The following is a 24,695-nucleotide window of genomic DNA, read 5'->3' on the forward strand; positions in this document are numbered from 1 at the left end:
AAAATATTTTCTTTGCGAGACTCAAGTTCCCACAGGGCAGGCTGGTTGAGCGGTGAATGGGTGGTTGTAGTGTTTGAGTGGAGGGTAGAGCCAGGGGGTAGGTAGTTAAGAGCGATTCTTTTTGATTCACTTACCTTTATGAATCTTCCATTTGCCTCAAAGTTAGGACTGAGTATATTTCAAATTTTAAGCCTACTTCTTTTCTTTTCTTCAATCTATAATCTTTGAAATGGATAGGAGTAATGGATTCCTAAGACATGTTTGGTTTGCTCTATAACCTTCATAAGCTTAATGAAGAACTCTTGAGAATCATGCTCTCTTTCAGTATCTACGATGGAAAATTCATTCCTTTTCAAAATTGAATTCCTGCCATTTTACAATGAAGAACACATCTTTGTCCAACAGTTGATACATAGAGTGCGATTTCCACATGCACACATGTCATTTTTATCTTTTTATTCTTTTTGATACATTTATTGCTTATTTTTTGTTTTCCTTATTATTTGTCTCAGTGTACAGTGTTTTTGGAACTTCAGATAGTATCTCATCTGAAAAAGTGGAGTTAATCTTAATTACTTCACATGGATGTTAGTAAAATTAAATTGCATGTCATGTGCAAAGAGCCTAGAATAATCCCTGGCACATAAATAGTTTTCTGTTTCTCTCTCTTCCTTCCCTTATATTGTCCTAATATTACATATATACTTTTGGTCACATGTGTGCGCGCACACACACACACACACACACACACACAGATTTGCCATCATTGAATAACCCTTACTACAAGTAGCTGCATTTCTGACTTAGGTCACTTGTCACATTTTTGTTGTTTGTTTCCTCAATTTTTGTCTCCATTATAACTCTCCATTTGGATCAAACGCTGTCACTTAAAATTGGAATTCTAAGCTATTTGTAGAAAACATAAATATTTCATTTTCAAGCCAAAATATGGAAAGACCCTAAATGTCAACCAACTGATGAATGCACAAAGAAGATGTGATATATCTATATCTATATCTATATCTGTATCTATATCTATATCTATATCTATCATCTATATCTAGAGAGAGAGAGGAATATTACTGAGCCACCAAAAAGAGTGAAATCTTGCTATTTGCAACAACCTGGATGGAATTAGAGATGATTATGCTGAGTGAAATAAGTCAGTCAAAGGCAAATACCATATTATTTTCTCTCATATGTGGAATTTTTTTTTAATTTTTTTTTCAACGTTTATTTATTTTTGGGACAGAGAGAGACAGCGCATGAACAGGGGAGGGGCAGAGAGAGAGGGAGACACAGAATCTGAAACAGGCTCCAGGCTCTGAGCCATCAGCCCAGAGCCTGACGCGGGGCTCAAACTCCCAGACCGCGAGATCATGACCTGGCTAAAGTTCGACGCCCAACCGACTGTGCCACCCAGGCGCCCCTCATATGTGGAATTTAAGAAACAAAGCAGATGAATATAGTGGGGAAAAAAGAGAGCTAAACCATAGAATAGTCTCTTAACTAGGGAAGAAACTGAATGTTGCCAGATGGGAGGTGGGTGGGGGAATGGATTAAACGTGTGATGGATACTAAGGAGGGCAGTTGTGATGAGCACTGGGTGTTGGATGTAAGTGATAAATCACTGAAATCTACATCTGGAATTGATATTACACTGTATGTTAACTAAATGGAATTTAAATAAAAACCTGAAAAAAAATCATTTTCAGGGTGCATACTGGACTTTATGTTACATCCCTGTGGTTCCTGAATTAATTCTGCTATGACAGTGTGTGACAGCTTCGTGGCCATTTGCAACACTTTGCATTACACAGGTGCTGTGCCCCAGAAACCCCGTGCCCTACTACAGGTTGTATCAAATGCATGGGGAGTAGCATGTTTCCTGAAACTCACATGTTCTGCTTTTGAGGTATCTTTTAGTGCTTCATCACAGTCACTTCTGTGAGTTCTCCTCACTAATGTCTCTTTCTTGTTCTGAGTCTTATGTCAGCCAGTTGCTTCTCGCTGCTTCTCACAATGAGGTGAGCACAGAGCTCTTCTTCCTCCTGTCTTATGAGGTTTTCATTGCCACCTCTCCAGACACATTCATCAGGTGAGCATCAAGAAATCCTCTTCAACTGTCAGCTTCACACTTGACCGATCACCGTTTTCTACGGCACCATTCTCTTCTCCTAGTCTCTGCCCTACCTCCTAAACCTCCAGGCACACAAAGTGTTACCTGTTATATACGGTGGTGATCCTCTTGTTGAAGCCCCTTATCTATAGACTGAGATATAAGGACACGAAAGACACAGTCAGACACTTTTTTTTTCCATAGTGAATGGTAAACACTTACCTCTGTTATTATAGAACATCTTTCTGTGATTTTTGAAGGAGCTGTCAATCAAGCTCATTTTTAAACATCACTTAGATTGTCCAAAAGACAGAATACTTACAATGGGAAGAATATGAATTTTAGGTCTGAGAAATCATACCTGGCTCTGATAATATAAAATCGGCCAGTTGGTTTATCTGAACCAGTCTTTATCTACAAAAATGATATAATGTGATGTAACTCATGGAGTGGAATGTGAAAAAAAATAAAATGTAGACAGCATATCTGGCATTTGTATATGTGCAATACATGCTAGTTGTATTCTCTTCTCTTCACTGCTAAGCGATAGGTTGCAGGTGTTAAATACACAGCCACTTTTGCAGTTTAAATTCAATGAAATTGATGAAAGGAAAGAAATACATAGTCTTCTTTTCAAAAACCTCACAAGCCAGTAGTATTAGTAAATATCATAATGTTTGGTCAGGAGACACGTCAAAATCATATGTGGATATCAAAGAGATTATTTCATAATTGTGTGCATCCTTTGCTTGAACTTGAAGGATGGGCAGGTTTTGAAAAGACACAGAAGAGAAAGACACAAGGTGTATTCAGGAGTAAAGAACAGGAACAACATTTGAGAGGTGAGCATGAATAATAAAGCCAATGATTCAGCAATATTGTGAGCTACTGTTTTGTGTCATATGCATTCAAGGTATCTTGTTAGGTGCTGGAAGGAATGAGAATTTGCATAAGATACACTTATTATTCTCAATTCCTTCAAAAAGAGTTCCCTTGTGGAGGGTGCAAATATTACAAGAAGTTTAGAAATACTAGCGTGTTTCCTAGAATAGTGAGAACAAAAACAAACCAAATATATTCACGTTCTATGTTTTAGGCTCCCTAAACATTTATTTTCCTTAAATGTTGTTTTAAATTGTCATTTGTAAATTATAATCTTAACAAGTAATTAATCAAACTTAGGTTATTGTGTCTATTAGGAAAGATTAGCTTCTCTCTGGTAGTAGTAACATTTATTATAAGATGGCCTCATAGATAAAGGTGTCTAATTTTCAAAAATCTTATGACATCATATTTATCTTTCTTCTGTCATTAATTTTGCTTGAATTACTTACGTATCCTTTGTTTGGTACTCTTTGTCACTGGTAAATCCCAAATTAGTCCAGAAAATTATTATGAGAAAAAATAATAGCTGTGTTGGTTGAGGGTAAAATAAACACTGGATAATAACCATATATTGGTTCATGAAATAATTTGGAATGGTTCTGTGATCTTAAACTTACAGTAATTAATTAAAGTCAACTTATTTCAGAAGTAGAACTATATAATTATGACCCAAACTATCTTATATATTTGCATATATTCACGTATATGAAACTGCCTTCTTTTACACATTGTCACTTGATTTGAACTTACCTGGAACGCTTGTAGTAAAGTAGCAGAAATGTTATATTGTTCTTGATTGGAGTCAATGATGAAAATGAAAACTAACCTATGAAATTTAATAGATGCTTCTAAGTGTTTAGAGGGAAATATATGTCTTTAAATAACTGTATTAGAAATGAAGAAAACTCTCAAAATTAGAATCTTAGCTTCCACATTAAGAATCAAAAAAAAAAAAAAAAGAAAAAAGAAAAGAAAAGAAAAAGAAAAAAAGAACAAGGGAGGTTATAATAAAGACCAGATTATCAGTCAATAAAGTAGAAAAATTAAAAGTAGAGATCATTGAGTTTGCACTGTGAAAAGATTACTACCATTGACAAAATTTTAGCTAGAATTACTAGGAGAAAAGGAAACCAGAAACAAATTAGTACAATTAGTAAGGATAGTAATCTTGCAAAAATTTTATGCCAACAATTTAGTCAACTTAGATGATACAGACAGATTTGAAAAAGATAAATTTTCCCAAGATGACAAAGAAGTAGAAAATCTGAATAGATATGTGACAGTAAATTCAATTTGTAATGAAAATATTCTCACACTCCTTCCATCAATATCCAGACAATTACTCTTACTAAATATCTATGTAGGCAATAACACTGGTTGTTACACAGATGGCTTCACCAGTTACTTTTACTAAATAACTACATAAGCAATGGTACCAATTGTGAGTTACTCTATTTAGGAGATAGAGACTGTGATCCTTTTTCCAATTCATGCAGTTATATCAGTATTACCCTGATACCAAAGCCAAACAAAGGCAACACACAGAGGAAAACAGAAACCAAAATCCCTCATGGATACAAACCCAAGAATTCTCAACAAATCCTTGTATCCAATAATAAGATAAAATAGATGCACTAAAACAAATAAAAGGCTTATGAGCCACACCAAGGGAGATTTATCTCAGAAATGCGAAGTTGGTTTAACATATGAAAAACAATGTAATATATCATTTACATAGAATGATGGAGATGGGGAACCAGATGGAATGTCTCCTCAGCCTTGGGTGCCGTCTTTGGCACATCAATTTTGTAAAATATAATCATATTATATGGTAGTTGAGAGAATACCAATGTATTTCCTTGAAACTACATTTTACCACATATACCTTTACAAATTTATGTGCACAGCCAGTGATACACAGAGACGAATGGAAAACTGTGGCCTAGATTGATCTTTTAAAGTCAGAAGAACACATCTGGGAAAGATATCTGAGGGGTCCCATTTGATGACTTCCACCATTGCACATGCATTAGAAAAAAAAAATGCAGTCTCAGAAATCTCTCTGGATTTATTTATTTTTTCCATACATTCATATGGGTGGAAAACCAGATGGGCCTCAATTTCTTTTATTGATCATTTATTTTGAATGTGTCCAAGTTTCAACCGCTTGTAAGATAAGCATAAAAACTGGAATTGCTCTCCTGGCTGGTTACTAGGAAGCTAAAGTAAGTGAATATTTGTATAATAGTTAGAATGGGTTCCAACACATAACAATTGTGAGTATTATACGGTTTTCTGACCACTGGAGTCATTATTTTTTTGTTATTTAAAGGAATTCTGATGCAGCTGTAGTCCCCGTGCCCTATAGTAATCTAGGGGATGTTGTAATGTTATAAGAAAGGAAGAACTTCTAAGAGATATGCATGGCATGTCATTATGGCAATATGAGCTGTGTCCCACACATACGACACTTAATGTGACCTCTATCACGTAGCACCACAAATTCTGGGAGGAAGCATATATGGTTTTAAACCATTGTTTCCCAATTTGGGATAATTTAAAAAATAAATTTCCTGATGATATTCCATAGAGATGAACTATTAGTTGTGTTATATCATACATCACCTTGGTTTAATTTTTATATATTTTGTTATACCATAGAGATTAGTAATTGTTTTGGAGCTTAATGGGCCCATTCCCCAGGAGCTTAAATTACAGTACAAGTGTCTGCCTACTATATACATCTCATATCTTCAGCACCAGGGACAAAACGTAGGTCACTCAGGTTTGTTAGCAAGAACTAGGTTTTGGTTACTTGAAAATAGAAATGAATATATTTTGTCCATAAACAATTATTTTAAAGATATATTGAACTCAACTCTCTTCTAATTAGAGAATGTTTTAACAGGACCCATATTTCTGTGCAGTTACTGTTTAGAGTGCTTTTGTGTTTTGGTATTCAGAAACAATTAATGGTGAATTTGGAACCGTTTTCTCTGTAACATAAAACATGGATGTGTGTAAAAGAATGCTAAATAAACAAATGGTATCTCTCTCTCTCTCGCTCTCTCTCTCTCCCTCTCGCTCTCTCTCTCATCTCTTACCACCCATTTTTCAGACCGATCTCTATCACAGCATCTAACATGTATGACCATTGAGAGCGTCCTTAGTTTTCATATTAATGCTGAGGTTTGCATTTCTGTTCCTGCCAGATGGTTATCGAGAGTCAGGACTTATGAACGCTCTGTGGTTAGAAAAAGAGATGAATTCTTTTGGATTTGTTTTGGTTTTGTTATGAAATGGTTTCTTATTATCAGCCTAGGAGATTATGAAGCAAAACATTTGCCAGGTTGAATATCCTCTTTGAGAAGTAGGCAAGTAGGTCAGGTATTTTGCTTTGTTTTGTTTTTGTTCTTGGTCAGGTAATGGAAAACTGTGACTTAAGGGAAGTGATATGTTTCCATGTCTTTAAGGTTCGCTCAAGAGACCGAGAAGATACCAAGATATGCTTCCATTCCAGAACCTCTTCACTCAATTTTCATTACGCATAAGTGGAGAAGTCATGATTCTAGTCCTTGTGCTGTCTAGAAGTGGGAGCAGAGAATAGAATCCCTCAATTTTTATTTGCCTTTTCCTTTAAGAAGGGCCTCAGTGGTAGATCTCCCTTATATAGAGCATACAATGTAATCATTTTTGCAACCAACTACTTAAACAATCTCTATCATGTGTATTCATATCTCTATGGGTGCATCTTCATTTGCGTCTATATGTATATGCTGAGTGTACTATTCAGTATCCTTTTTATTTAAAAAAAACACCTCATAAAAGGGATTTTACATAGTATGATAATTTTCTGTCCTAGATATGACGCCCCAAAGTTTAACACTTGCTCCACTTCTGAAAATATTTTTTATGGTAAATATTATAAACAGTAATGCAATACAGTTTTGGACATGATTTTTCACAACTTTATCAATGTAACTAAATATCTTTTAATAGCTTATGAGGAATAAAATCTATCAAAAAAATATCAGATAGCTTTTATTGTTGTCAGGGTCAAGACTTGGATATATACCCCTTCATTACTTTCCAGAAAAAGGTATTCAAGAGATCTATCTCTCTGAATCTTTATTAGCATAGATCGTTATTATCATAATTAATTAAGCTAGTAAATCAATTAACCACATAGTGGATTTGATAGGCACAATTCTCACTTTCAATGTATATTTTAAATCTCTTGTTTCATAATTCAGATTTTAACGAGTTTTTGTGAGCCACAAACATCAAAAATTCTATCACACTTTTCCATAATAGAATATGAGAAAACTTTGTTTCAAATTTATGTTCCTGATAGAGTCACGTAAAAATAAAAAACAAAAGAGTGTTTAGAGAATCAGAGTAGGTGTTACTCTCCTGGACAGAGCTTATTAAGTTTCTTCAGAGAACACATGTTAGTGTCTGTATGGCTTTGAAATATATCATTGAATCTATCTTAAATTCCACCCAGAAACTGAACTTAATCATAGATAAAGTGATAGATAAGGGTTGGAATCATTCAAGGTTTCTGCTGATGCCTAAGTCAACTTTGGTCAGTGGGATCCACTGAGACTTTTAAACTTTTGAATTACTTGACCACTGTGTTTCTGTTGTATCTTATAGATACATTGTTTGATATCAATGTTATATTTTTCTGAAATTAATGTTAGCCTGTTTTTTCCTCCCTTTTTAGAAGAAAGACAATATTTATCATTTGTTTCCCTAAGTCTGACACCTGGCAGGAATGGGCACGGGAAACTGCTCCAGTGTGACCGAGTTCATTCTCCTCGGATTCGCAGAAGCCCCCGAGTTGAGAGTCGCCCTCTTCTCTGTGTTCCTTCTCAGCTATGGAGTCACGGTGCTGGGCAACCTGGGCATGATGGCAGTGATTCAGGTCAGCTGTCACCTTCACACTCCCATGTACTTTTTCCTCAGCCACTTGTCCTTTGTGGACTTTTGCTACTCCACCGTCATCGTGCCAAATGTGCTGTCCAGTATCTTAAACAAGGGCAAAGCCATCTCCTTCCTGGGATGCATGGTGCAATTCTATTTCTTTTGTGCCTATGCAATCACTGAGGTCTTCCTTTTGGCTGTGATGGCCTATGACCGCTTCGTGGCCATCTGCAACCCACTGTTGTACATGGTCACCATGTCCCAGAATCTCTGTTTGGAGCTGGTGTCTTGTTGCTACCTGTGTGGGATGGTGTGTTCTCTGATCCACTTGTGTTTAGCTCTTGAGATCACATCCTACAGATCAAATGTGATTGACCACTTCTTCTGCGATCTGCCCCCTCTCTTGTCCCTTGCTTGCTCTGATGTCACTATGAATGAACTGCTGCTGTACATCGTGGCCACCTTCAATGAGATCACCACCATCGTGATCATCCTCACCTCCTACTTGCTAATTCTCATCACCATCCTGAGGATGCACTCTGCCGAGGGAAGGCACAAAGCCTTTTCCACCTGTGCCTCCCACCTCACAGCCATCCTTGTCTTCCACGGAACAATCCTTTTCACTTACTGCCGGCCCAGTTCTGGCAACAGTGTGGATACTGACAAGGTGGCCACAGTGTTCTACACTGTAGTGATTCCCATGCTCAACCCCCTCATCTATAGCCTCCGGAACAAGGATGTGAAGGAAGCACTCAAGAAAGTGTTGGGATCTAGATTACCTTTTGAAAAACTATTTTCTTAACTAGATTCAGAGTCTAGTCTCTCATCTGAGACTTTAATGACGGGCTGGATTTGGGTGGGTGTGAATGGAAAAGTAAAGTAAGGAAATAAAACTTGGGGACTCTGCATGCTGTTTTGTTTTCCACTTGGTTATCTAATTAAGCCATATAATATCTTTCATGGATAATTTAAATACACCTTTTATGGGACCATATCTGTGTTATTCTTATACCAGTAGTGTAGCTTTGCAATTAATTGTTATGCAAAAAAATTTTCCAAATGGTTCAACATGATAAAACTTTAGAATAACTACATGTAAATTTTTCTAAAGGAGAATACTTGAGATATTTTCCATTTGCTGGTAATTTCACCATGCTGCTCCTGATCTTGAAAATGTCAAAAAATAAAAATAAAAAAAGAAAAAGAAAAGAAAGCAAAAGAAAAGAAGAGAACATAAAAGATCAAGATTTCTGTTATAATAAACCTGATAAAGACAGGAAGTTCCGGGGTGCCTGGGTGGCTCGCTTGGTTGAGTGTCCGACTTCAGCTCAGGTCATGATCTCACAGTTTGTGAGTTCGAACTCCACGTCAGGCTCTGTGTTGACAGCTCAGAGCCTGGAGTCTGCTTGAGATTCTGTGTTTCCTCCTCTCTCTGCCCGTCCCATGCTCATGCTTGTCTCTCTCTGTCTCTCAATAATAAATAAACGTTAAGGAAAAAAAAAATTTAAAAAAAGGAAGTTCAGAGGAGTGGACATTTTTTTTTTGGTTTGTTTGTATTTTGTTTTAATGTGACTGCAGTTTCAAGAACCACTTTTAAAACATCCTTATCATTCTTTGTGAACTATCTCCTCTCTGCACTGAAATTTCTCATAGTTCTGGTAGTTTGGTTCTATTCCCAGTTCCTCTGGAAAGTCATATTTATTGTTCAATGAAGATTCATGGTGCACTGACTTTATGCTACTCATTCATCTAGGAACTTGGGATATATTAGTGAAAAAAGCAATGAATGATCTTCGCTTTCCTGGAACTTTTATTTTAGCAGGCAATATACAATTAAAGAAATTAATTATTATTAAAAATACATTTAAGCCATGTGAAGTATTTTAATCACTCATTGGGTAGTAGAGTAACTCCTAATGTAAAACAGTATGTTCATAGAAGATTTCACTGAAAAGCTGCATTTGAACAAAAACTTAAGGGAAAGCATTTCAGTGTGCAGGAAACATGAGGAGAAAAGACCATAAAGAAAGAGACAGTAATATTTTTTGGAAAACAAAAAACAATACACAAAATCAAAGAGGTCAGACTAGATTGAAGAAGCAGAGGTGGTTAAGAGTAATAGAATAGGACAAGGTTTCAAAGGGACTATTTTCCCAACTCGATATTTAACTTTTTAAATATTTCTGCTTTAACTCTCAGTGAATCATGATGACCTAAAGGAAGGATATTCACCCTTCTCCAACAGGGTCAGAGTGGATGGCAGGGAGGAAGACACTTATGCCTGCTATATGGTAGCCACTCAATATTTGATAAAGATGGTTTTTATAATTCCATAACTTTTGTAATGGTTGTAGGTATATATGGGACTAATCAGGGGTTGGAGAAGTGATTTTAAAATATAACATTTTGGGGGCACCTGGATGGCTCAGTTGTTTAAGTGTCTGACTCTTGGTTTTGGCTCAGGTCATGATCTCATGGTTCATGAGTTCAAACCCCACATTGGGCTCTATGCTGACAGTGTGGAGCCTGCTTGGTATTCTCTCTCTCTCCCTGTCTCTCTGCCCCTTCTACACTCTCTCTCTCTCCTTTTCTTCCAGACTAAATTAATAAACAAAAATATATTTATATAATTTTTTGTATAAAATTTTCCTAATGCTGCTCCAGAGTTTCAAGCATTATGTCAGAGAAAAATGATTAATTTTAATTGTTTATTTCATGACCTCAAGAGAATGGGGCAAGACATAATCTCTAGGGCTCATGTCCCAAAGGTTGCACTATAGATATACGAATATACCATCAGTCCCAACCAAGAGTGGCCTTACTTTTGCCATCAGCAGGTTTGTTTTCAGATTCTAGAGACCGGTTGATATTAATTTCAATGTAGGGATCTGGGAAGCAGCACGGTAGGGAAACTTACCCTTAGTTCTAGACAGTTCTTGAGAATTATTTAGTCATTACAAAAGTAACATATCTGAACCAGCAAGGAAGAGAAAGTACATTTATGCTACAAGGTTTTGTCTTAGAGGGCCTGGCTCAGATGAACAAGGGGTACCCTGGGTGGGAGGATAGAAGAGGTCTGAGAACTTCAGGAATGTGCATTGTTCTGTTTCTGTAAGTTACAGAAGATATAGTCAAGGTAGGATAGAGAAGATTTAAATAAAATGAAACTAGCAGAGATTGAATAGACTCTCTAGTGAAAAAAAATTAAAAGGGGCCAGCTTTAATTAAGACGATAAAGCAGAAAAAAATTAGAGAAAAATTAGAACAAAATAGGGAAACAAAGGCAAGAAGATTTCAGCTGTTATATTTCTTGGACTCAATGGTAGAGAAAGATTTTACCAACAATGTAATAATAGTATTTGGGATGCAAGAATCATCATGTTGAATATCACATTCATTTAAAATGAAACCTGAAAAGCCTTAGTAAGTTAAATATTATATTAAGCAAGAAGTGTGATAATGAGAACATCTAGCTTCATGATGGATGTCTTTTGAGGTTGTCTTTAATACTCAGACGTATGACTGACTATAGGGACAGAGAGGTCCATTAAGCTCTCAGTCTTGAATATGATCTGATATCTTTATTGATGGGCCATCTGAAACTATTTCTTGGGTTGTGGGTCCAGAGATACCCTTAACAGAGAGATGATTAACAGTTTTCTGGTGTCTAGACCTAGAACATGGGTCAGAGTCTGGTGTGTAGGAATAGACACATGGCTGGAACTCCAATCAGGGCACTAGTCACAGATACGTAGATTAGTCCCTACTTGCATATCATTGGGAAAGTCAAGGTTTCTTTTATCACCCCTAGAATAAGGAAGTGGACATGATTATCTTTATCACCTATTCTAATTATTTATCAAGCGATGAGGAAAGATTGAGAATTAAGAGCCCATTTGTTGAGAAGAATATCCTGAAAAACAAGTTAAGGTTTATTTGATATCAGATTTACTGAGTCAGAAAGAAAAAGATTAAAGTACTTTGTGAAATGTAACATAAAGTGTTATGGGTGTTTTTTCTTAATGTCATAGTGTAAACATATGTTGTAGACATTAATTTGTTTGGAAATTCCTCATTTTTGTACTGATTATAAGGCTGGCATAATCAGTCATTATATTATCCTAGGTGTATCTTTTATGAACTTCTAATGTTCAAGGGAAACTGAAAACTTTATGGGAAGTTTGATTTAAAATAACCATAAATCCCTTTATCTCATATACTACTTATAAATATTAAAATTTACAGTTGAGTACTTAAACAATCTTTAAAGGTTTTATCTATCAACCTATTTATTTATTTATTTGTTTGTTTGTTTGTTTATTTATTTACATAATCTCTACACCCAATGTGGGTCTTGAACTTAAAACGCCGAGATTGGGGCGCCTGGGTGGCGCAGTAGGTTAAGCGTCCGACTTCAGCCAGGTCACGATCTCGCGGTCCGTGAGTTCGAGCCCCGCGTCGGGCTCTGGGCTGATGCTCAGAGCCTGGAGCCTGTTTCTGATTCTGTGTCTCCCTCTCTCTCTGCCCCTCCCCCATTCATGCTTTGTCTCTCTCTGTCCCAAAAATAAACGTTGAAAAAAAAATTTTTAAAAACGCCGAGATCAAGAGCCGCATGCTCTAGTCAGCCAGGCACCCCAAAGACTTAAAATTTTTTAATTCAATAATTATATTGATTTTTAACTTAAAGAGCATTTGAAAACTGTTTTGCATATTTTCAAATATTAGCTAGTTAGCATATCTTGCTAACAAACACATAAAGAAATTATGAAAAGACATTTTGCTTCATCTTCCAGTGGTGTAAGGGGCAGATAGGCAAGCTTCTTAGTTGTTCACTCTCTTTAATATTTTTATTTTCAGGACCAGTTCAGATTCTGACAAGCAGAAACCATCATGTTACCATCAGATAGAAATAAAACTGGGGCTGTGTTCACTCTCTTGGGCTTCTCAGATTACCCAGAACTGCAAGTCCCTCTCTTCTTGATTTTTTTGGCCATCTACAGTGTCACTGTTGTAGGAAATATTGGGATGATAGTTATAATCAAGATTAACTTCAAACTGCACACCCCCATGTACTTTTTCCTCAGCCACCTCTCATTTGTGGATTTCTGCTATTCCTCCATCATTGTTCCCAAGACCCTGGCAAACCTAGTTGTAGAAGACAGGACCATTTCACTTTCAGGATGTGTAGTCCAATTCTTTTTCTTTTGCACCTTTGTGGTAGCTGAATCCTTTTTATTGGCTGTGATGGCCTATGACCGTTTTGTGGCCATCTGCAACCCTCTGCTCTACACAGTGGCCATGTCCCAGAAACTCTGTGCCATGCTGGTGGTCGGATCATACGCATGGGGAGTAGCATGTTCCCTGATACTCACATGTTCTGCTATCAGGTTATCTTTCCAGGGTTTCAACACAATCAATCACTTCTTCTGTGAGTTCTCTGCATTGCTGTCCCTGTCTTGCTCTGATATTTACATCAATCAGTTGCTGCTTTTCATTTTTGCCACCTTTAATGAGGTCAGCACACTGCTCATCATTCTCATGTCTTATGTGTTTATCATTGTCACCATCCTCAAGATGCGTTCAGCCAGTGGTCGTCGCAAAGCCTTCTCCACCTGTGCCTCCCACTTGACAGCCATCACCATCTTCCACGGAACCATCCTCTTCCTCTACTGTGTTCCTAACTCCAAAAACTCCAGGCATACAGTCAAAGTGGCGTCTGTGTTTTACACAGTGGTGATCCCTATGCTGAATCCCTTGATCTACAGTCTGAGAAATAAGGATGTCAAGGATACAGTCAGCAAGATAATGGATACTAAAATATTTTTTTCTTAAGCATATTATTTGATTAGAGTTTGGCCCTGAAATATAAATTGTGTACCCATAAAGGTTGATTATAAAGATACATTTAAAAATAATGAAGAGTCGATGTACAATGAAAAGAATGCACATTTTTATTCAAAGAGACTGACCTTGATGCTCTCTCTTGCTTACTGGAAAAAAAGTCAGCAATCCCCCCTCATCTTTGGTTTTTAATCCACAAAAATGAGGTAACATAAGTTAGCTCCTAATCTGATTGTGAGGTCTAAAAGGTAATATAAATATTATGTGGATACTTTGTGTAATATCAATAAACATTAATTTAATTTCCCTTTCTTGTAACATACCTGGAGTAGACTAGGCTCTCAATAAACATATGAATTTATCTCCTAAAAGTAAAAGTAGCAGTTAAAATGGGACATAGCATTCCTTTCTGCCAATGTAAAAGCCAGTGTTAACAGTAGGGCAGTGAAGAAAGTGGCCTTTGTATAAAGTGGGAATGAAAAGTACCACCAAGTGTTTGAAAGAAAAGTTCAAGTCCCTAGGGGACTCTAAATAACCCCTCAAAAAAACTAGGTGTTGTTTGAACTTGACTTTGGATAACAAGATGAACAGAGTTTCAGGACACAACATATGAGTTTTATTCAGAAGAGCAAAGCATTGCAAAATCAGGGAGGTCAGAATGCAATACTGAGTCACTTATCAAACAAACATTTTATTGAATGATTACTATATAACATGTGTGTGTGTGCTGCAGTGTGTGTGTGTGTGTGTGTGTGTGTGTGCGCACGTGTGTGTGAATGTGTGTGTTGCATTGTGTGTATAGGTTACTGGGCATGAGTGGAAAGTTGATAAGAATGTGTTTTCAAAGAAGCTCCATTGTGGCAGTTTGATAAGCTATCATAGGCTCCACCAAAGGCTTAAAGATGTTAGATTGGATTTCACAAACTCTCTTTATTTATTTATTTATTTATTTTAGAGGAAAGAGAGAGTGAAGGGCAGAGGGAGAGAGCAAGAGAGAGAGAGAATCTTAAGCAGGTTCTATGCTTAGCACAGAGCCTGATGTAGGGCCAAGTCCCACAATCTTGGAATCAAGACCTTAGTCAAAATCAAGAGTTGGGGGGGCGCCTAGGTGGCGCAGTCGGTTAAGCGTCCCACTTCAGCCAGGTCATGATCTCGCGGTCCGTGAGTTCGAGCCCCGCGTCGGGCTCTGGGCTGATGGCTCAGAGCCTGGAGCCTGTTTCCGATTCTGTGTCTCCCTCTCTCTCTGCCTCTCGCCCGTTCATGCTTTGTCTCTCTCTGTCCCAAAAATAATTAAACGTTGAAAAAAAAATTAAAAAAAAAATCAAGAGTTGGATGCTCAACTGACAATCCACTCAGGAGCCCCTGGATTTCAGAATATCTTATATGCAAAAAATAAGCATAATGAGTTCCTGCCCATCCTATGTTTCATACTATTATTCTGCCTATGAAGATGTCAAAAACATTATCAAAACTTTATTAATTATTTTCCTAAACATGAGCATAATCTTTGAATCCTTCTGAACTAAACTACTACCTTAAAAAAAAGTTCTCAAAACGAATTGTTTATATACTTTAGTCAAAATACAATAAAAATAAAAATACTAATTAGCATCAAGGCCTACTTAATCTGGAAAATTTAAAATACCAGATTTCTATAATATTAATAACACAGTTTACTTAAACACCTTGTACGTGCTTCTTTTTCTCTCTACTCAATATAGATAGTTAAAATTTCAAACAAATTATTACTATATTGAAAAACATAAATTTCCTGGTATTCTGGTAAGGGAGAACAATTTTATATGGGCTCGATAAAGTTACTTGAAATGTGCATATTATTTTGAACTTATGATCATTATTAAAATGTTCTATTTATATACATCATAAAATAAGGAATCACTTAAATAACCATTTTCATGGAAAGATACAATCTAAGAAACAGTGTTTTAGAAATGGATGTCTGAGGAGGGAATACATTTCTCTTCTATTGACTTCGGTTTCTCTGCATATCCACAAATTTATCTTTCACTTTCCTTTGGTCCTTTTTTTTTTTTCAAGACACTGAATACTTTTTAGTGAGCCTTTTAGTTTACAACATGAGGTAAAAGGATACTCAGTCTCTTTAGCCAATATTTTACACAGCTGTAGGAAAATATTTCAAACTTTAGGGAATTATAATGGATTACATATATTACAGGTTGGGGAGCAGGTAAACAATCTCTGTGTTCTTGAATTTTCCAGTTCAGTCTTCCCTCCCAATAGTACCCAGCTCTAATTAGTTACATACATTTCTTCAAGGCCATGTTTCATTGTTGCTGATGTCTTCAGACCTGAAACCTCGCTATTTCAGTCAATGTCTGCGAATTCCGCTTCAAAAATGCGTTTTGCACTGGGTGGAATTTTGGCACCTTTCTTTCCATAAGCCCATTCTGGATCAATCTCTAGTTAAGCCTTTTCTCCTTTACTCACTTATACACTTATACAACAAATTAACTCATTATTCATAAATGAATACAATTTTCCTACACTTATACAATCCTAATTTTCCTCAAAATTTAGGAAATTATTTATGTGACTCTTACATTGAATCAAAGATGAGTAATTTCTCTTTAGAGAGACTCTCATTGTACTTGTGTCTTGCTTGGACAAGGGATGATCATTTGGGGGTAAAAGTAACACCAACCATTTAGCTCTTACTCTGAGGAAACCAAAGCCTGTAACACGTAAGTGACCCGGCCAAGGTTGTAAAAGCAATTGTTGACAGAAATGAAAGCAATTGGTTAAGACTCCAGACATATCTTCTACTAAACTCTAGCAGACAATCTTGTGTTTTCTTTCATTTCAAGTTGCCACATTTCAAATTCATTATGACAGATTCTGTTGCTTCTATATAGAACATGACATATTAGCCTCCAAATTTTTTGGTTGTGTGCTTCTCAGTTTTGGAAAGAATTTAAGTCTGCATACAAAATATTTCATCATAAATTTAAATAGCACAAAAAGCGTGATTTCTGTTGTGTGGCATAATTCATTTAAATTACATAAATAAGAACATCTGAAAGCAGATTTGTGTCACTCTTCTTCCTCAACTCATGTTCAATGTTACCCCAATCCATTGAATATTATTTTATAAATGACATTCATACTTTTAATCTCTTGAATTAATATTGCTCTTGGCAATATTGAAAGTTCTTTTTCATAGATTAAGTTAACCTTGTAATAATACAATAATAATTGGGGGCGCCTGGGTGGCTCAGTCGGTTAAGCGTCCGACTTCGGCTCAGGTCATGATCTCACGGTCCGTGAGTTCGAGCCCCGCGTCAGGCTCTGTGCTGACAGCTCAGAGCCTGGAGCCTGTTTCAGATTCTGTGTCTCCCTTTCTCTCTGCCCCTCCCCTGTTCATGCTCTGTCTCTCTCTGTCTCAAAAATAAATGTTAAAAAAAAAATTAAAAAAAAATAATAATAATTGCATCACTAATCAAAAACATAATTGCATTTGCAAATTTTGATAAAATACAATTACCCAAAATTGAAAAAAAAATGTGTTTGCAAATATTTATTTTCATGAGAAGTATCATGAGTATATATTTGGATTTTTTATTTCAGTTAATTAAATGTATCCATGGAAAGATACCACTTAATGCTAGAAAGCAAGAGGGTTGAGCATCATCTCTATTTCTACTTCTTAAAAAGAAAATACTGAGACTTTTTGGTCATGTTAAGAGTAAATGAGACTAGAAACTGTGTCAGAAATTGTGCTGTATTAGTAAGGTCACTCAAATCTTTCAACTCACCCAAGTTATGTGCCAGTTCCTCACAATGACTTTTTATCAGAAATTTAAAAAATAACGCATTAAACAAAATTTATACCAAGTTTCTCCGATTTTGTTGAAGGGCAAAATTTTGGAAATTAATTCTCTCAACAGGGTTTGTTTACCCAGTCTGGTAGATTGCAAACATAGCCAAAATTCTCCAGTCCTCTGGTGTCTATGCCACCGTGCAGCTCTTCTGATTACATGGTGGAGTCAGTTTCCCCACTCCTGGAGGGTAGTCTGCTTTTCTGAGTAGCTTTGGCTAATGGAGAGTAGTTGCAATGACGTTGTTCAAGTTTTAAGCTTCTGAGAGGCAACATGGCTTTTTCATAACCTTGGGGATTTTCACAATCTCTCAGGAAAGTTGCCGTGTTAACAGGCACAACCTGTCACCCTTACCTCCAGCATATGATCTGACATCTAGCCAAGTGCCCTAGGTGGGTGTAAAGTCCTCTTAGATCACCTAAACTGCCAAGCTCATATCATATACATAAGCAAACCAAGCCAAGATCAATCATGTCATGATCAGATCTGCAGTACTATCTTACAGACTTACGCAACAGTGACCTATTCAATTAACAGTTGTTGTTTTCAACTAATATGTTTGGAAGTGGTTTCTCATACAAATGTTGGAATCACTCACTTTCTCTTTTGTTTGTTTGTTTATTTGTTTATATTGAGAGACACAGAGGGAGCGCGAGCAGGGAAGGGGCAGAGAGAGGGAGAGAGAGACTCGCAGGCAGGCTCCCTGCTCAGAGCAGTGCAGGATGCGGGGCTCAATCTCACAATGGTAAGATAATGACCTGAGCCAAAACTGAGTCAAACGCTTACACTGAACAACAAAATTAAGAAAATCACTGTGTTAATTTATAGAAAAAAAATGTGAGCATGGAGTGTAAAAGCTAAACATCTAAACATATGGGTAAAAAATCAACACTTGTGGGTTAACAACTTTCAACAGACATGCTTCTCAACATTTCAGTGGAAAACAGGGAAGGACGTGGTGTATTTTAAAACATTATTTTCTGAGATCTCACTAGATTCAGTACTCATTAAACACTCTGCCAGGAAAACGGGATTTGAGTTTCATAACACAATGTGGCTAATTATGTTTGAGGTCTTTCTAATGATTCAGTGCTAAGCTGTAAATTGTGTAGGACTCGCTTAAGGAATCATATACACCGTGATGGATGTGGATGTTTCTGTGTGATCTGTGAATCAACGTGTGACCTTACGCATCTTTCCACAATGCCTGCACTTTTCCTAAACTTCACAAAAGCCGTGTCCTAATTCTTTGCGGAAGAAAAAAACTATCTTATGCATTGTCATGTCTTTTTTTTTTAAGAGACAGCCAAAAAATGAGTCTGGGATCACACAATGGAGGATAACTATGAATATTTTTCTCCAACCTCAATCAAATGGGAACATGGGCACGGAAAACTGCTCCGGTGTGACCGAGTTCATTCTCCTCGGATTCTCAGAAGCCCCTGAGTTGAGAGTCGCCCTCTTCTCTGTGTTCCTTCTCAGCTATGGAGTCACGGTGCTGGGCAACCTGGGCATGATGGCAGTGATTCAGGTCAGCTGTCACCTTCACACTCCCATGTACTTTTTCCTCAGCCACTTGTCCTTTGTGGACTTTTGCTACTCCACTGTCATCGTGCCAAATGTGCTGTCCAGTATCTTAAACAAGGGCAAAGCCATCTCCTTCCTGGGATGCATGGTGCAATTCTATTTCTTTTGTGCCTATGCAATCACTGAGGTCTTCCTTTTGGCTGTGATGGCCTATGACCGCTTTGTGGCCATCTGGAACCCACTGCTGTACACGGTCACCATGTCACAGAATCTTTGTGTGGAGCTGGTGTCTTGTTGCTACCTGTGTGGGATGGTGTGCTCTCTGATCCACTTGTGTTTAGCTCTGGAGATCCCATCCTGCACATCAAATGTGATTGGCCACTTCTTCTGCGATCTGCCCCCTCTCTTATCCCTTGCTTGCTCTGATGTGACTATGAATGAACTGCTGCTGTACATCGTGGCCACCTTCAATGAGATCACCACCATCGTGATCATCCTCACCTCCTACTTGCTAATTCTCATCACCATCCTGAGGATGCACTCTGCCGAGGGAAGGCGCAAAGCCTTTTCCACCTGTGCCTCCCACCTCACAGCCATCCTTGTCTTCCACGGAACAATCCTTTTCACTTACTGCCGGCCCAGTTCTGGCAACAGTGTGGATACTGACAAGGTGGCCACGGTGTTCTACACTGTAGTGATTCCCATGCTCAACCCCCTCATCTATAGCCTCCAGAACAAGGATGTGAAGGAAGCACTCAAGAAAGTGTTGGGATCTAGATTACCTTTTGAAAAACTATTTTCTTAACTAGACATCAGATATTTAATGAGGGGCTGGTTTTGGGTGGATGTGAATGAAAAGTAAAGTAGGTAAAAATTTTATGAGTTGGGGGACTATGCATGCTTTTTTGTTTTCCACTTGCTTGTCTTATTAAGCCATATATTATCTGTTTTATGGATGATTCAAATGCACCTGGTAATGTTGCTGCTCTCTCCAATCTCTAATTGCTTTGAGTGGGTTTGGGAGGCCTTGTTAGACTCTGTTTCTTGGCTTGAGAACAAATCAATATATTTCTAACAAAGTGCACATAGAAAGACAAGTCTTTTCATCATCGTTAAAGCATGCAACCTTTTCCATTAGACTAATTTTTCTAGGGAATGCACACACATCTGTCTCATAACCTATGTATTTTAGTGAACATTTGGAGTAAATTTCTGTGTAATATTTTTAGTCATTTTTTAGAAGTTTTAAAGTTTCTTTTAAGGGTATTAAGAAGCACAAAGTTCCAGTCATAAAATTTAAGTCATGGGATGAAAAGTACAGCATAGGAAATACAGTCAATAATTTGTAATAATGTTGTGTGGTAACAGATGATAACCAAACCTACCATGGTGACGCTTGTGTAATGTATGGAATTGTTGAATCAGTATGTTGTACCCCTGAAAATAATATAACATTGTATGTCAAGTATACTTCAATAAAATAAGAAGTTAAAAAAACTGTCTCTTCTACAAAATAGAGACAATACTATAATTTTCTGATAAAATTTTCATGAAAATTAAATTATGTCTCTTAAATTATTAGCATTATATATGATATATTATAAATGATTAATAAAATATTTGCTGATATTACTATGGTTATTTTTAGTTTTACCTTTTATTCTCCATTCTATATTTTAATCCTTGATTAGATAAGTAGATTATGTATCTGATGCCTTACTTTTCTTCAGTTTCTGTGTTCTTACTAATGTTTTCTTTTGCCTGATATTATTTTAGGCATTTACTCTTTTTTCAAATCTATTATATCCTAAACCTATTGATTGCATTGGTTTCCCATGGCTTCTGGGAAAAAAAAAAGAAAGAGGACTATAAATTTGGTGGGTTCAAACAATAGACTTTATCCTCTTATAGGTTGTGAGGGCAGAACTTTGACATCACTGTTACTGGGCCAACATCAAGGTGCCAAGAAAGCCATATACCTTTAGGAGCTTCTTGGGGACAATGCTTTCCTCAACTCTTGCAGTTTCTGGTGGCCGCAAGCATTCTTTGACTTGGGGTTGTACTACTTCAACCTTCAAGGCTGGTATCTTCAATTATCTTTGCTCTCTATCTTTATTAGTCTTGTGTGTGTGTGTGTGTGTGTGTGTGTGTGTGTGTGTGTGTATGAAAGAGACTGACTCTCTGAGGTCACCTGTGAAGGCATTTACAGCCCACTCAGGTAATCAGGGATAATCTCCTCATCTCAAAATCCTTAGCCTAATCACATCTGCAAATGACCTTCTCCCAAACAAGGTGGCATGTGCAGGTCCCAGGGATTAGAGCTTGACATATTAAAAAAAATGTCCATTTTCAAATTTCAGACATCCACCTTTTAAAGGCCAAAGTATAATGTACTTTTCCTGTGTTCCTACAATGTTAACACTCCCTTTGTTTTCTTACTTTCTTAAGATTTCATTTTATATTTGTTATTGACTATATTTTTATTGGACTTGCTAATTTAAACATAATATAGGTGTTTGTTGCTTAAGTGAAATAGGATGGAGCCAATTTCGATCCTGAAGAGTGATTTTGAGGAAGATGCTTAATCTTGCTTAACCTTGAGTCTCTCAAATATAAACTGAAGACAAGTTGCCTGACTCAGAGTTATCACTGAACTTAAACATAATAACAAAACTGCAAAGATCTGGCTCATAAAATGTACTCCTAATGCTTCTTAAAAAGATATCCTTGAGGGTAAGAGTTACTTAGAAATATCCCAGTATTCCTGGCAAAGACAGCTACTCATTATTTCTTTGTAATTGATGAATACATAATGACCAAAAATGGAGTTATATATTGTGTGTATGATAAAAATATGGCTCTATATTGCTTTTTAAATGTTGTAAATGGAGTGAGATTTCCCACCTCACCCATGAGACTTGGGTTTTAAGATAAAGGTAAGAGAAAAACATCTTTCACCTTTTGTCTTCCAACCAGAACAGGGTTTCTCCACGTTGGCACTATTGGCCTTTCTCTCTAGATAATTCTGTGCTATAGGGGTCTGGTCTGTATATTATGGGATGTTTTGCAGCATCCCTGACCTCTACTCATTGGTTACCTTTACCACCCTTCCCTACCTTTGTAATAGACAAAAAGTCTCCCAACATTGTCCAATTTCACCTAGAGAGACAGCCACTTGAGCCAGGAGTCACGGGACTAGCAGGCTTCAGTATGTAAGAGCTCCAGTCTCTTCAGAGGGACCCTCGATATTGAGCTTTTGTGTGTTTAAAAAGCCTTTTTGGTTAGCCAGAAGCTCACATTTTACCCAGTTACTACTCTGATCTCTCTTCAGAATCTGCAATGTTCCTTTCAGAGACCTTGGGTTTTAGGGTCTCAGACACACAGAATAGCTTTAATCTGGGCTTGAATAGTTACTGGTCTCCATATCCTACTAAGACACAGGTGCAATTTTCATATGGAGAAGCTGATTATTTCGTTTTAAGAAAGAAAGACAGAAAGAAAGAGAGAAAGAAAGAAAGAAAGAAAGAAAGAAAGAAAGAAAGAAAGAAAGAAAAAGAAAATCTCATTTACATTCAGCTTCACAAAAAAATTTAAATATCAGGTTTCTTTTTCCCTCCCAAGGTTACTTCATAGATAACATCCACAATTGTCTGGGAATAATTGAGAAACACTGAGTGCTCCTCAAATATCTGAAAAGCAACTACACAAAAGTTTCTTTTTCTATTTCTTTAAGTGGTTTTGTTTTATTCGTATAATCTGATCACTCCCTTACTTGCAAACTATAGGAGTTGATATGTAATTCTCATTCTCTTACTATTTGCATCTCAATTTTCCGGTGGGGACCCAAACTCTCCTATTCTTAGTTGGCCTCTGTCTTTGCAAAGTTGATTTGCAACTCTCTTGGGAGCTTTTCAGGTATAATTTGAGGCCAGCGCCATTATTTGGAGGGCAGGGAGAGACCAGAAGGAAAAGGCAGGTCACTCCAGGTTGATAGGTACCAGTTTTAATTAACAAAGGGAACTTATATATGAAGCTTGTCTTGGACAGTAGCAAGACAAAATGGGTCCCCGCACCCACCCACCAAATCTTAAAAGTTTATAAAAAGATCCTAACTGGGTTCAGTCACATTTACCATGCAGGTGTTCTTAATACCACATCATTAACTCAAGGCTAGGTCTTTGGAGCAGCCTCTGGGAGTGGGAAAGGCAGGCAAGACATACATTTCAAGGACAAGGGAGGGGGTGAGGAGCCTCTAAGTACCTGAGTCTAACTCATCAGTCATTCAGCAGTCACGTTTTTTGTTGTTGTTTTTAATTAATTAATTAATTAACTAATTAATTAAAAATTAATTAACTAATCAGTTAATTAATATCCAAGTTAGCATATAATGCAATAATGATTTCAGGAGTAGATTCCAGTGATTCATTCCCTATGTATAACACCCAGTGCTCATCCCAAGTGTCTTGCTTAATGCCCTTTGCCCATTCAGCCCATCCCCCCACCCACAACTCCTCCAGCAACCCTGTTTGTTCTCTGTATTTAAAAGTCTCTTATGTTCTGTTCCTCTCCTTGTTTTTATATTATTTTTACTTCCCTTCCTTTATGTTCATCTGTAATGTATCTTAAATTCCATGTATGAGTGAAGTCATATATTTGTCTTTCTCTGACTAATTTCCCTTAACATAATACCCTCTAGTTCCATCCACTCAGTTGCAAATGGCAAGATTTCATTCATTCATTCCCGAGTAATACTCCATTGTATATATATACCACATCTTTATCCATTCATCCATCGATGGGCATTTGGGCTCTTTCCATACTTTGGCTATTGTCGATAGCACTGCTATAAACTTTGGGACTCATGTGCCCCTTTGAAACTGCACACCTGTATCCATTGGATAAATACCTAGTAGTGCAATTGCTGGGTCATAGGGTAGTTCTATTTTTAACTTTTTGAGGAACCTCCATACTGTTTCACAAAGTGGCTGTACCAGTTTGCATTCCCACCAGCAGTGCAAAAAAAGTCCTCTTTCTCCACATCCTTGCCAACATCTGTTGTTGCCTGAGTTGTTAATTTTAGCCATTCTGACTGGCGTGAGGTGGTATCTCATTGTGGTTTTAATTGTGGTATTTCCCTAATGATGAGTGATGTTGAGCATTTTTTCATGTGTCTGTTAGTCATCGGGATGTCTTCTTTGGAGAAGTGTCTGTTCATATCGTTTGCCCATTTCTTCACTGATTATTTGTTTTGTGAGTGTTAAGTTTGATAAATGTATTGGATATTTCATTTGTGAATATCTTCTCCCATTTCATAGGTTGCCTTTTACTTTTGCTGATTGTTTCCTTTGCTGTGCAGAAGCTTTCACATCTTTTTGATGATGTTCCCCAGCATTCAGCCAATGGGATTTGAGGAAGTGTTAATGGCCAGTAATCAAGAGATGCAGTGACTGCTTTCTGAGTGGATTGGTTCGCGTGAGTGGTTAGTGAGCTAATAACTTAACTGAGGTTCTGTTAGAAATGGAGCTTCTTTTTGTTGA

At 37.1% G+C, this 24,695-nt stretch overlaps 3 protein-coding genes across 3 annotated transcripts; all 3 read left to right on the forward strand.

Moving 5' to 3' along the window:
* The first annotated feature begins 7,683 nt into the window (after positions 1-7,683).
* Positions 7,684-8,735, forward strand: LOC101096841 (olfactory receptor 5L2-like). The gene has a single exon (XM_011286881.4). It carries the CDS (start codon positions 7,785-7,787, stop codon positions 8,733-8,735), a length of 951 nt encoding a protein of 316 aa, XP_011285183.3. The 5' UTR covers positions 7,684-7,784.
* A 4,088-nt stretch (positions 8,736-12,823) lies between these two features.
* On the forward strand, positions 12,824-13,765 carry LOC101097093 (olfactory receptor 5D18). Its single transcript, XM_006937317.3, has one exon. The coding sequence runs from the start codon at positions 12,824-12,826 to the stop codon at positions 13,763-13,765; it is 942 nt and encodes a 313-aa protein (XP_006937379.3).
* A 5,247-nt stretch (positions 13,766-19,012) lies between these two features.
* On the forward strand, positions 19,013-19,963 carry LOC101097345 (olfactory receptor 5L1-like). Its single transcript, XM_019812967.2, has one exon. The coding sequence runs from the start codon at positions 19,013-19,015 to the stop codon at positions 19,961-19,963; it is 951 nt and encodes a 316-aa protein (XP_019668526.2).
* Positions 19,964-24,695: the final 4,732 nt, after the last annotated feature.

This window comes from Felis catus, chromosome D1, assembly GCF_018350175.1.
Source record: "Felis catus isolate Fca126 chromosome D1, F.catus_Fca126_mat1.0, whole genome shotgun sequence".
NCBI classification, from domain to species: Eukaryota; Metazoa; Chordata; class Mammalia; order Carnivora; family Felidae; genus Felis; species Felis catus.